Genomic DNA, 13,980 nt, shown 5'->3' on the forward strand with positions numbered 1-13,980 from the left:
AACGGTCTCTTTGTTAAAAGAAAAAAAGTGCATTCTTCAATGCCGCTGCATTTCCTGAAACTTTAGTTGATCAGTAGAAAATGACAGAATAAGTTATATAAGATTGCGCGTGAAGAACATATATCTATGCAAGTCATTAGAAACTCTCAAACTGCGGATTTGAAGCTTTCTGAGTTGGCGTTTTACTTTCTAGATGAAGAACAATCAATGTAGAGCTAGTAAACCATCTTTGTTCTAGATGAAGAACAAAAAGAAATAGATGATGAAACTCAACTCAACATGCACGTTCACGTTTGATGTTAATAAATATGACAGAGTAAAAAATAATGAACCAATATTTATATATATTGTACAATTAACACAATCCTCCAAGTATTATTTTCCTTAAATATGATCACATCTTTACAAAGAACCTCTGAGTCCATTTCTATAACAATTTTATTGAACTTGTTTCGTTTTTGCTAACTTAAACCCTTCTTTGACCACCATGGCTTTTGTTATAATAATTGCTTCAGCAATGATATTTTTTCACAGTTATCAATTAATTCTCTTTCAGAATTACTTATGATCACATAAACACCAGCCTCTTTCGAAATCTCTTTAACTATTTCGTCACAATTGACAGTCCTTTAACCTTCTTTAAGAGACTTTTCATTTTATATTTATATTATAATATAACGGTTTGAATTTTTAAATCAACGTATGGAGGTTGACATGAAATAATCTTAAGCCGGATTAAGATCTTAATTCAATCATTGAAGTAAATTAGATCTCATTTAGGTGGGGATCGAACCTAATTAAGTGAAGGAAAACAAGAATTTTATGATGATACAAACATTTAAGAAGATTTAGGATCATAATCAAACCATTGGGATAAGTTGGGTCTCTTTATTTGATCTGGGAAAATTTTAGAACATTTAAGTTATATTTTTGTTTGATAACTATAATAATTTCACTAATATAAACATATCCAATATTTAATGTTAATTTATACACTAAATAATCTTATAACTTTCATATCAATAAAATCTGTCATTGAAATTTGAATATTTAATTTTCAACATATAATTTTTTTAATTTATAAAAAAACCCCACATATATATATATGTATATATAATAGTGATATTTTTATAAGTTATTTATATTTTTAAGGCTTAATATAAAAATTATTGTTTAAATTATACTATTTTTCATGCCTAAATGAGATTTTAGAGATTTTTAAAAAAATTATATATATATTTTAAAAAATAAAAAATAAAATATTTTAAAAATATTAACGTCACACGTGTTATTTAATGGAATTTTAATATCTTTTACGGCTTGCACTTAAAATAATAATGTTCGTAAGCTAGACACTCAAAAATGAAAAAGAGATATAATTTAGATATTTTTTATATTATATTTTTAATGCAAAATAAATTAGAGTAGCAGTAGGCGTTCAAATGTCCACAACCACACCATACTGAAACAGTACTTGTCTTCTTTTTCTGCATTTTTCATCGGATGAGAATATGTTATTGTTTGCTAATCAAATTTCGCATAATTGATAATTCCTAGCAATTGATCTTCTCCTTTCACAGTCCTCAATATTAACTTTTGTTTACTCCCCAGGCAATGGGAAAAGATTCAGTCATCGTATACATTACATTGGCCGTTCTAATCCTCTATCTCATCTCTTATTCCCCTAAGAAACACTCCACCAGCAACCACCGCCGCCGCCTCAAGCTCCGTTATTCCTCCACCCATCACGATCCCGTTGCTTTTGATCCCCTCGTCGCCGAGATCGAGCGCCGCCGTGAAGACAACCAATGGGAGAAGCAGTACTTGGAGCATTCCCATCCTGAGTTCTTACAGCACCCCGCTCCCGCCGAAGAATCGCAGCCGGAGTTGGATGATTTCATGAATGCCGAAGATTACTTGAATTATGGGGACAAATTTAACGTAACTAATAGGTTGGTAATATTGCATTTAATTTTAAATTCATGTTACTACTTTTATTGGTTACTAAGGATTTAAATTTTGCAGCTTCAGTTAATATTTTAAGTTCCAATTTTAGTGAAAGATGTTCTAATTAGATTATCAATTATACTAATTATGTGCTAGGTGTCTTCATTACTTAGATTATCAATTTTAGTTAATGGTTTATATGCTTTACAGAAAGCATGCTAGGTGTCTTCATTATTGCAAGTTTCTGTGAGTATGCTTAATTATTTCTAATTGCATATTTGAATGAGTATCAATGCTTGGCGTCTTCATTCTTGACAATATTGAGATGTTAGTTTGCTTAGTTCCTTTGTGAATGTCTTCTAGAATGAATATATTTGTGATGATTTGTTGGAAATGTAAGCATCATGGGCAGTAGCATTTTGGACGATATTTATTGAATGGAGGTTTAATGTAATGAACAGGTTGGTATTGCTGTTCCCCAAGATTGATGTAGACCCAGCAGATGGTTTTGTGACTGAGAATGAATTGATTGAGTGGCATCTGCAGCAGGCTACGAAAGAAGTATTGTTCAGGAATTTGAGGGAGATGGAAATTCATGACAGAAACAATGATGGGTTAATTTCATATGCTAAGTATGAGGCTCCCAGTTGCGTGAAGAATGGTCTGTTGTCTATACCATTATGCTACTAAATTATAGATATCATGCTGTGGAACTTATCCTTCGTGCTTTACCTTTTTTCTTTTCTTATGAGATCTTGGTATTTTCTGTTTTTCTTTTAACCTAAATTCTTAGCTGGATGGAGTTGTTTGATAGATGGGTTTTTACAGTTTAGAAAATTCTTTCGATGAATCTGATTAATAGCATAAAAACAAAACCATAAACATGCATGATCTATTCTTTGACTTCTACTACAAAACTTGGATATGGTAATTGATTTCTGTTTAATTTGCCTAGTAGTGATATTTAGAGGTGTTACCTTATTTGTGCTTCTTTCTATAGACAACCCATATTTTGGCCACAATATGGGCTGGTGGACAGAGGATCATTTTAATGTCTCAGATGCCAATGGCGATCATTTATTAAATTTAACCGATTTCAATGAGTAAGTTTCAACTAATATACTCCAAGGGATAGCTGTTATTTTCAATTGCTGCTACTGCTTTCCCTAAATTTTCTGCTTGATATTTTCCTAGCTTTATGCAACCGGCTGACAGCAAAAACCCAAAGCTGCTTCAATGGTTATGCAAGGAGGAAGTAAGGTGATCTGAGTTTTATTACTTTTCCTTTTCCCCGTGATCATTATATTCATTTATGTCCCAATATAAAGAACCAACTTATGCTTAAATTATATATTCCGAGTAGGGGTGTAATCGAGCCGAGCCCGAATAGTGGTAAGCTCGAGCACGGTTCAAAACTTGGGGCTTGATACTCGGCTTGAGCTTGGTCGAACATCAATTTCCAAACTTGGGCTCAGTTTGAGATATAATCATGCTACTTGAGCTCGGCTTGATTAAACTCATTTACCAATTTGTGTACTAAAGCTCGAACTCAAGCACGATTAAGCTCGTTCATATTCAATAATATATATTGTAAGAGTAGAAAACCAGTTGCATTATATAAGAAAATAAACTAAGAGTGAAAAGTTTGATTATGATCGCAAGCCACTCGAGCTGGGTATTATTATTATGGTGTTTGAATTTGGGTCAGCAATAACTAGAGCTGTTCTAGCTCGGCTAGATAATTACCAAATCAAATTTGAGTTTTTTCCGAGTTGAACTCAAATAGCTTGCGAGTCTGGGTGTCGCATTTACACCCCTAATTCTCATTTTCATTTGATCTGTTTTTCTATTATTGCGTTTAAATTTTGCTTTTTTCCTCCTTTAGGGAAAGAGACGAAGACAAAGATGGGAAGGTTAGCTTTAATGGATTTTTTCATGTTATTTTTGACTTGGTAATTAGCCATGATGAAGAAGGTCATTATTCAATGGAGACAGAGACCCCAGATAAACTGTTGTTTAGCCAGCTTGATAAAGATGGTGACAGGTGCTTGTATGAACTTTTAATTTTCTGTATCATGTTTGAATTGGGAACTTGTTTGGATGGTTAAATAAATTTCCAGTAGTTGAGCAGATTCTTGATAGATGAAGAGCTACTACCTATAATTGGTAAACTTCATCCATCTGAACGGTACTATGCAAAACTACAAGCAGATTACATCATATCACTGGTATTTATGACACCATATAATTTAGCATTACTATGCATGGATGTATACCGGACTTCTCAAATGTTCCATTTTATTATTATTTTATTGCATTTAGACCATGCCAGTTGTGCATTTGTACTTGTAACATAATGCAATAGGAAAATGGATGGGTTTGTTTTAAAACAGGCCTAAGTAGTACCATAGCCAAGGAAACCATTAGGACGTAGGGTGGACGTAGGGCTCTTAGGAGAAGTTAGGTAGCACTCTTATAATAAACAAAGTTTTACGACTCTTAGAATAGTTGACTCTATTTAGTTTGATATACTTTATTTAATTACTATAATCTCTATTTAAAGAGATGTATGGGATAATAAAAGCTAAGCAGAACTTTTATCAAAACCCTAAAAAGAGATCTAAGTCTCTGTCTAGCGAATTCTAAAGGTTTTAGGCTCCCCTTTATGAACTCCATAATAATGTATATGAAAGTAATGGATGGTAGCCAAAACCCATTTTCCAAGGAATCTCGTTACATACTATGCTAATGTGTTACAGATGATAACTCGGTTACTACCCTTATTGACTTCTTCTTCTTCTTCTTGTTATTGGTTTTATATTTAATTCTAAAATATTATGATTTTTTTGTATTAGATTAAATATTCTTGCATAAGGAAATTATTTTCTTGCAAGTCATAGTTTCTTTTTTGAATAGTCTGGGCTGATTAAAGGTAGTATCTGTTAAGAACTTTTATTAGCCTATGACAACTTACACACATCCTGTAGACATGTCTGCAATGTTTTTGACAACTATGAAATGAAAATTCTAAGTTTGACATCATTCTCAACAAAGGCTTGACCTTGTAGTTTTTACCCCTCCTCTGAAGCCCAAGGATTAAAATAAGCTCTATCATTGAAGACTTTGTTAATTTTAATCACAGGCAGATTCGGATAAAGATGGCCGCTTAAGCTTAGTTGAGATGATTGATAACCCATATGTATTTTATAGTGCCATCTTCAATGACAGTGAAGATTACTATAGGCACCAAGATGAGTTCCGCTAAATGCTGATTTCTCGATAGGTAAGAGAACCATCCATAATTTGCTTGCATCCACTTTATGCTGTATGTATTTGCATAAACCGAGCTCTTTTTGCAGGATACAAAGGCAGCAATAGAACTCTAGTTCTTTTTTCTAGCAATAGTATACGCTATTTCAATCAAGATCATGGTAATCAATGTTGATATCCATGGTGAGTTCTTGTTCTCTAATTGTTTTTTTCCGAATTCCGACCTTTTTTCGGGTTTTATTCCATCTATCAGCTACTTAAGATTATTATTCATTACAGATACAGTAGCTGGTCCTTAGAATTTCATCTTTCTTGGCATAGATCTATTATTACACTAGACATATGTGTGTGCCATTTCCCTGTGAAAACTGAGAATCTGGTCTGGAGCTCTCAGAATTGGCAGATTCAAAGTTGTAAATAATTCCATTCCATTAATTTGTTTATTCAACCACTTGAAAACATCTACGGTAATTTATAATTTATTATTGTTCTGACCATCAACATGTAACAGTGCACCATAGAATTCAACTTGGTGATATAAAAAACTATTGCCATGGAAATGGGAATGGGTTTTCTTAACAAAACAATCAAGGGGACAAAATTAGTCCCAATGTCTGCACAAATAATTACTTTGTGCTTTATTCTTTTTTTTTAATATTCTAACTCTCAACGTTTTAATTTTTTGTCAACACATGTTATTACGTGATATTTTCACATATTTTAATTGGTAATATGATACATATTATACCATTATTTTAGTAACGTGTCATATAATCATTTTGAGTAATATGATACATGTCATATCATCTTTTGCTAGTACGGCCATCGTCGCGTGGCGTAAAAAAGCGTGGGAGACATGTCTTCGTTGGTTCCTTGAGTTTGTATTTCCGTTGCTGATAACCTCACAAAATTAGCTCCCATTGGCTTGTCTGAAATTTGTTTTTTTGATTCACCTCCGCCTAGCCTGTATCCTTTGTCATGCTTGATGCAAGGAGGCCTCCCCCACTCTCCTCTACACCGACTTAGCCGCTGTAATAGCGCTACTTTTATATTCAAAAAAGAAAGAGTGTAACGTCAATAATAGTTTATATATATTGACCATTAATCAACTATCAATTTTTATCTACAAGATTTATCTTAATTAAATATTAAATATTGTGAACTAAAATATCAGAATAAAAAAATAATTATTTTTAACAATTGTTGAGAATTAATTTTATCCTTACGTCAACAATCAATTTGTTTTCTATTTGAACCTTGCCCTCATGGGATTGGCATTTGTTTTCCTATTAAATTTCGAATTTATCCCCTAAACCATGATCTAGTTCACTTGACGCGTGTCATTATCGTTAAAAAGTTAGAGCCGTTATGCTTGAACTTTTTTTTTAATAATTTAGGGTGATTATAAGGGTAACATATGTTCAGATTGTATTTTTAATCATTAATAATGTATGCACACCTTGTACGTATAACTGGTCAAATTTAAATTCTTAAACGAGAATAACACTCCTTTAACCTAGAGTCCATTTGATAATAAAGCAAAACCCAGTCCAACGTGTTGAGTCCAAATAGTAACATTGAGGAAGAGACACAACTCCAGTTCTGTCTGGTCTGCAGGTAGTTCATGTTGAGCCCTAATAGAACGTAGTGTTCCACTTCTTACTGAACACTTTAACATCTATTTTCACACACAATAACATTTTCATGAATCACGTGTGCAAGCCTAACCTAACGTTTTTGTTATTTCAAGGCGTGAATGAGGTCATCTAATAGTTGTTGCACCTAATGCCAAGGAAAAAAATCTAAAATTCAAGACATTCTATTACCATCGTCTTCCCCTAATAACATGTCTAAACTTGGGTCGAGCCCTGAACATATGTACTAAGATCCAAGATCGTCTTGTATTAATAAGAACAAATGATAGAAAACAAGTTCCATACATAACGGATTTAGAAACATTTTTCAGGATAGCTCAAGAACGCAAATTTTTCGTATAGGACATATAGATACCATTATGATAATAAATAATTAATGGAAAAAATTCAAATTTTAATGTCTACCTTAAAATAGACTTGCATCCGCAACTGGTTTCATGTATAGTACTTTTATACAAGGGATCCATGAAGCTTCTTCATAAACCGAAAACAACCTTCAAGACTTATTGAATGTACATATATTCCACTGAGGAAAATTAAATTATCCACTTCCAAGTTCCAATCATTCTGCCATATAATATTATAATTGTCTTCCAGAAACCTTCATTATTGAGGAAAGAAACTGTTGGTTCCAAAATAAAACATTGGATAGGTTTTATCTCCACCGAAACCTGTCTTGTTCTGCTGATTAACCCAGCCATTATACGGCGATACCTATCTCAATCCATATTTATTCTCAAAATGATTGTTTAAAATAATTTCTTAAAAAATTCAAATTATCTCTATTTTAAATAATTTTTATTAATAATCTACTTTTATCTCTAAAATGTTGTAAATTCGTTTTCTAACATAAAATATTATGTCCTATCTATATTCTCAAAAAAAAATTATTTCAAGATATCCACGTACTTTTCTTCTACTCTTAACTATGCATATATATTCTTCATTTCACTCGATGTTCATCTAGCATGATTCTATCATATGGAAGGATGAAATAATTGTATTTCTATCTTGATATATAAAGAAATCACAAACAATTTCAAAACCCTAAAATTTCATTTCTTGAACGTTCCACGTGCATGGTTTACAACGACATTTAGAAAGAGAAAGATTATATAATCACATATATTTCAGTGCCCGTAATTTAAAATTAGGACAACTTTTAGGTGGTAATAATGGTTCAATTATTGGGAAAACTTGGGTAGTGGTGCCTATCTTTTGTATTCCCGGCCGTCTTCACCATTTTCTGGTCATTTCCCCCCACTTTTGTTTCCTTTCATATTTTTCTAACATATCAGTTTTGGTTGCTCCTTTGTCGTTTTCCCCCCACCATTAACACAATTCTATTATGCCCCTTTATTGCATTCCGACGATTAAGTTTTAATTCCATTGATGTCTTTTGAAAAACGAGTTTAAATACAATAACGGATTCAGAAATATTGTTTAGGGTGGATATATATATATATATATATATATATATATATTACTAACACAAAGTTTTTAAATGATGTGAGTATAAATAAAAATTTCAGAATGTATATCATTAGTAAATATGTAATTAACTTAAGAAGATTTAAATTTCAGCACGTGTTCACCTTAGGAAAATTGTAAACCCTCTATGTTTAAATATATAGATTTAAGTATAATTATTTTAATTTAAGAATTTAAAAGAATTATAAGTAATTTAAATATTGTATAAAAAATCACTCTAAATTCATAAATTGGTTTACTATTATTATTTTTATTGATAATTTATAAATCTATAAAATTTTAAACAATCTTCGATATAAAATCATATCTGAAAGAGATAATGACCTAAAAGAGGTGGAAAGAAGAGAACATGTTTATAATTTGATAGCAATGGTATTGGTTGTTCCTTTTCTTTTGGGGTTAAAGATTTAAATAGATCATCCATTTTGCTTAAAAGGATACAATCTACCACTCTTCTTCTTCCACAAAACACAACCATAGAAACCTTGCAATACTTTATTACTCCTTTTAATATCTTTTTATTTTTATTCAGAATGTTATTAATCCATTAACAATATATATATATATATCATATAGACGTAACTGCTCAAATCCAAAACTTCTAAAGAAAATAACGTTCTCTTTAACCATTGAGACCATTTGATGGGTACAATTATAGTCATTAATAATTTACTTCAGTTCTTGCTATCCCTAAGATAAATAAAAAAATATTTTTGGTCCTTCTAAAATTAAATAATTTAATTTAATCTGGGTTGACATAATTATTTTATCTTCATCCTTTTTTTTTTCAATTTTATCTCGACCTTAGCATAATATTCTTGACTTTGCCTCTGTTACAAGTTCGAACTTTACCGTCCTCAACACCCCTCGATTATTATTATTATTATTATTATTATTATTTTTCTTTCTTTCTAAAAACATATTGATTTAGGAACAGAGACAGAGAAATAGATGTATAATTTTATATTAGGGATATGAACTTAAAAAGTTATAATAAAATTTTGGGAGATATGAAATTATAAAATTTTAAAGAGTACGAAGTTAAATAATTAATAGAAAATATAAAAAGAATACATGAATTATATGAAAAATTGAAATCTTCAGGGTTAAAGATATTAAGGTTGAATAAAAATCCGAAAGGATGAATTCATGAACTAATTAAGTAAAATTTTGAATTATTTTATTAATACTTTTGAACGTATGCAACGGTGGATCCACCCTTAATTTAGAATAGATATGTGTTCACCTGAAATATGAATTTTCCTCAGTTAATTATATATTTTATTGGTTGTGCTCATCTTTAAATTAATCATGCTCACCCTAAAATTTTATTTGTGCTCGTCTCATACGAAAATTTTATTTTATTAACGAAGGTGTGCACACTCTAAAAAAACTTCTAGATCCACCACTAAACATAGGTTAGAATACCCAAAGGCTGGACTACTGTAGATAATATAAACCTAGTCAGTTTAACGTTGGTACTAAAAATGAAAATAAAAAGGGTAGGATTCAGCCAAAAAGAATGAGATCAGCCGTCATGCTTGGGATTAAAATATAAGATTACGAGCAATCTTTGCTTTTAAACTAACCTCCCACTCAAATAAAGGGGACGAAAGGTACATATTTTACTGTTGTTTTATTTATTACAAAATTAAATTATTGCCATTAGTTGTTTATGATTTGACAACAAAAGAAACTCAACTTTCTGCACTAACGTCTACTGATTATGTTTGCAGTGAGAAGAAAAAGAAGAAGAAAAGCATAAAAACCCTGGATTCTAAAGCTCTTTTTTAAACAAAATCTTTAAGTTTACCACTAAGGTCTTCTCAATGGGCAATTTTCAAATTAAAAGTAAAAAGTTTTTTTATCTTCTCAATGGAAATGTAATTGTCACTTAAAGATTGATTGAGACCATGTTGGTTCTATTGTTTATATTTAGGGTTTATAATTGTTCATCTCAATAATATTATTTCTAATGTTAAACTTGTATTCTTTTATTGAAAATGTAATACTCCTAATCCTTTAGCATTGTATCCGACACTTATTCGTAAGAGTTTGTTGAGTGAGCTTAGAAGATGAGTATTATTGTCTTTCCAAAACAAATTAAGTCAACCCTCAAAGTCTCCTGGGAGAAAGAGGATCGGAGCATATTAGGGATGAACATAAAATTTTATATCATGGAATAAATCTATAAAATCCTGAGGGGTGAAATAGATTATCAATAAAAAATATTTAAATAATATAATAATTTAAAATTTTCATAGGGAGGATTATCCCCTCCGGCCATCTTTGTCCATCCCAAACATATATTATTAAAGAACCCTGTTGTCCCATTGGTCGGGTGGAGTTGAATATGCAGGAAATGATGGGTAACAGGCTAGCTATGAGAGTCCCATGTCGTGCAATGATAATGCATTTCCATTTCTATAACCACCCCTTTTGTGTCTTCTCTCAGTTCCTTGCATGGCCTGCCAACAGCATTATGCGTGAACAGCTAAAGAGGAACATTATTCTTCATCATATCACCATGGTCCATTGCCCATGGGGGAAGTAGTCAGATCACCATCCCGATTAATACATAAAATTCCTATTTTCATCTACACATCTACATTTATAGTAGGTAATCGTCTCCTTCAAAATTTCAAATTATAATTTATTTTAAAAAAAAATTATTCCTTATTGATAATCTATTTTTATCCCAAGAATTTTATAAATTTAATATCTCATCATAATGAAAGGAGAAAGCAAAAAAAAGGAAATATTAATTGATGAAAAGGCGAAAGAGAGAGTTACTATTAGAGAGACTTGTGGAAATTGAGCTAGATCGAAACTTGATAGTGATGTTAATTAAATAAAGTAATTATCACTAGCCACCATAATCATTTATGTTTTAGGTAATTAACTAAGAGTATGAAAATATATGATGATATCAATTTTTTGTTTTTTTAGTGAATATTTTTTTTATTTTTTATCGTTAATTTCAACAGACTACTTTCAATCATTCAATGATTTTATATATATAAAATTAAAAAATTTATATTATATAATTAGATCATATACAACAACAACAACAACAACAACAAAACCCAACATCATATAAAATGAGGTAAAAGATAATGGTAACTTTAGGTATCCTTAATTAATTTAAAGAAAAGGAAAAGAGAAGACAGCCTTTCCTAATTAACATTTTCATCGTGGGTGGATTGATATTGATGTATGGTTCATTGTTAATCAATTATATATTTTTTAACATGAATATGTTTTTTATGTCATAGTACATAAAACTCCAGCCGTTTTTTTCTTTCTTGCACTTCTCTATTAATTTTTCTATATATTTTTGTTTTTAACAGTGATATTAATTTTAGATCGATAGTTAATCATTGATTTATTATTATTATTTTATATTAATTTTTAGTTAGTCTTTCTATTTTCATATGTAAATGATGAATGGTTTTATTTTTCATTTATTTTTGCTTAACAAGAGGAATTAATATTATAATTAGCAAACTACTTAGATTGTGAGCATCGTTTAAAATTTACCTATTCTTAAATGAAGAAAAAGAGTATCAACAACTGAGGAACAAAACACATAGTCGATATTGGTCGCTAATACCCTCTGAACCAGGCTACCCTGGCACCGGTATACAAACACAGACAACAATTCAACTCAAATAACAAATATACTTAAATAGCATTTAAACGATCCTATTACCTCCAAGACTTAAAAAATTGATCTCTGGACACTCCATCTCTCGCTAATCGAGCAGCCATCCCATTACCTAATCTCTCCACGTAAATAAATTTGATCTTTCCAATTTGTTTTGACAAGGTATCTATTTCAAACAAGCAGTTATCCCGTTATCTGTTCATGTGGTACGTCTTTTCCTTATTTATTCTTATGATTGGATTTCACTATCATCTTTTCAAAATCAGATGGTGTTTATTTGGTTATTCTATCAATCTATCTCTGCTCTGGATCCTCATACTGGATATTGATAGGTACTCAAAATTACAAAAATAAGTTATTATTGAATTGCAGTAATGTCAGTTTTTCAACGAATCATCATTATTGTAAACATTTTTATGTCAGATTGATGGTGTTTATCTTTCACCACTGAGAATGATGTTTATTTGTATCTATAATTTATTCAAAGTGTTTAGTTGGATTTTTAACATTTTTATATGAATCTTTTTAGTCTTAAGTTGCTAGTTTGTTCATTTCAATTATTTTGAAAAAAAAATATTTAATTTAAATAATTAATTTGTTTTTAACTTTTATTATAATTTATATTATTTTTGTCTAATAAAAATTAAAAGATACTATTAAATAATAATAATAATAATATAAATATGCTTTTTAGGGTTAACATAAAAAAGTACTATACTAAAAGATTCAATATCTTTTGCTCTCATTGTAGTTAATAATTTCGTGGATTATTAGTATAGTTGTTATATTTTTAGAGATGATTTTTGAAAGTTTTTAAATTTATGATAATTTTTTACTAACTTACATTACTTTAATATAGTTTTTAGCCAATACAATGTATAGATAAATTTTTGACAGACTCATATATCGTACTAGAATAAAATTTAATGTCTTAATATCAAATCTACTTAGTATGTTGACATACGAACAGAGGCGGAACGTAGGTTAGGTTAGATGGGCCATGGTCCCCCAAAAATTAAAAGACCTTTAAATTTTTTTAAAAATTCAATTTGGCCCTCAATTTTTAGAAATTCAATTTAAATTTTAAATTTTTAAGGTTTTTGATTAAAACCCCTCCCATAATTTTTAAAAAAATTCATTAAATCTCTCAAATTTTCAAAAATTGTAGTTAATCTTTTTGGAAAAAAATATAAACTAAACCTTTCAAAAAAATTAAAAATCTTAATTTAAATCTCTAAATTTTTTAAAATTTGAAGTTCCCCCCAAATCTATCACTAAGTTTCGCCACTACATACGAATAATCATGATACTCTATGGCTGACACGATAATTAAATGTTATTAAAAATATCTCAACCAAGACTAAAAAGGGGTTAGAACCCTCATAACTTTTATATTATTTTCTTTATTTTCCATCCTCCACTCTCTTCAAGATAAAAATATCAACTAAGAATGTTCTCTCATCGGTCGCGATTCTCACCAAAATTAAAAACGATAAAATGTCATTGACCGACGAACTAAATTTATTCTCATCAATAATAATTATTAAACTTTATAGTTGTAGATATAATATTCCGCTTCAACAATTTCAATAGTGTGTGAACGAACATGATGGACTTAGAGGATGAGTGAGGTAGTTATCCCTGAAATTTTTAAATTCTTTTATATTTTAGATTTTTTTAAATTTTTTCTTAATGACAAATTCTCGTCTCCTAAAATTATTCGTTCCCCTCTAATATTTCATAAATTTATATTTTAACATAAAATTATGTATATATCCGTATGTACGAACTATAGTATATACAAAAATGTATATAAATACAGTAATCAATTACTGGGGGTCAACATAACACCCACTCATGAAAGCAGAGGGGGAAAAAAGTTGAAAAACAAGACACTATTTTCCCTCAAAAGTGATGACGATCAGTCCAAAAACCAAAACAGAAACCTCT

General features: G+C 30.1%; 1 protein-coding gene across 1 annotated transcript; it reads left to right on the plus strand.

Moving 5' to 3' along the window:
• The first annotated feature begins 1,497 nt into the window (after nucleotides 1–1,497).
• Nucleotides 1,498–5,469, plus strand: LOC120134410 (calumenin-A-like). Its single transcript, XM_039150844.1, has 7 exons — nucleotides 1,498–1,952; nucleotides 2,409–2,608; nucleotides 2,948–3,050; nucleotides 3,142–3,207; nucleotides 3,833–4,175; nucleotides 5,090–5,230; nucleotides 5,307–5,469. The coding sequence occupies exons 1-5, from the start codon at nucleotides 1,615–1,617 to the stop codon at nucleotides 4,053–4,055; spliced, it is 930 nt and encodes a 309-aa protein (XP_039006775.1). The 5' UTR covers nucleotides 1,498–1,614; the 3' UTR covers nucleotides 4,056–4,175; nucleotides 5,090–5,230; nucleotides 5,307–5,469.
• The last annotated feature ends 8,511 nt before the right edge of the window (nucleotides 5,470–13,980 follow it).

Source organism: Hibiscus syriacus, unplaced genomic scaffold (genome assembly GCF_006381635.1).
Source record: "Hibiscus syriacus cultivar Baekdansim isolate YM2019G1 unplaced genomic scaffold, ASM638163v2 tig00110597_pilon, whole genome shotgun sequence".
NCBI classification, from domain to species: domain Eukaryota; kingdom Viridiplantae; phylum Streptophyta; class Magnoliopsida; order Malvales; family Malvaceae; genus Hibiscus; species Hibiscus syriacus.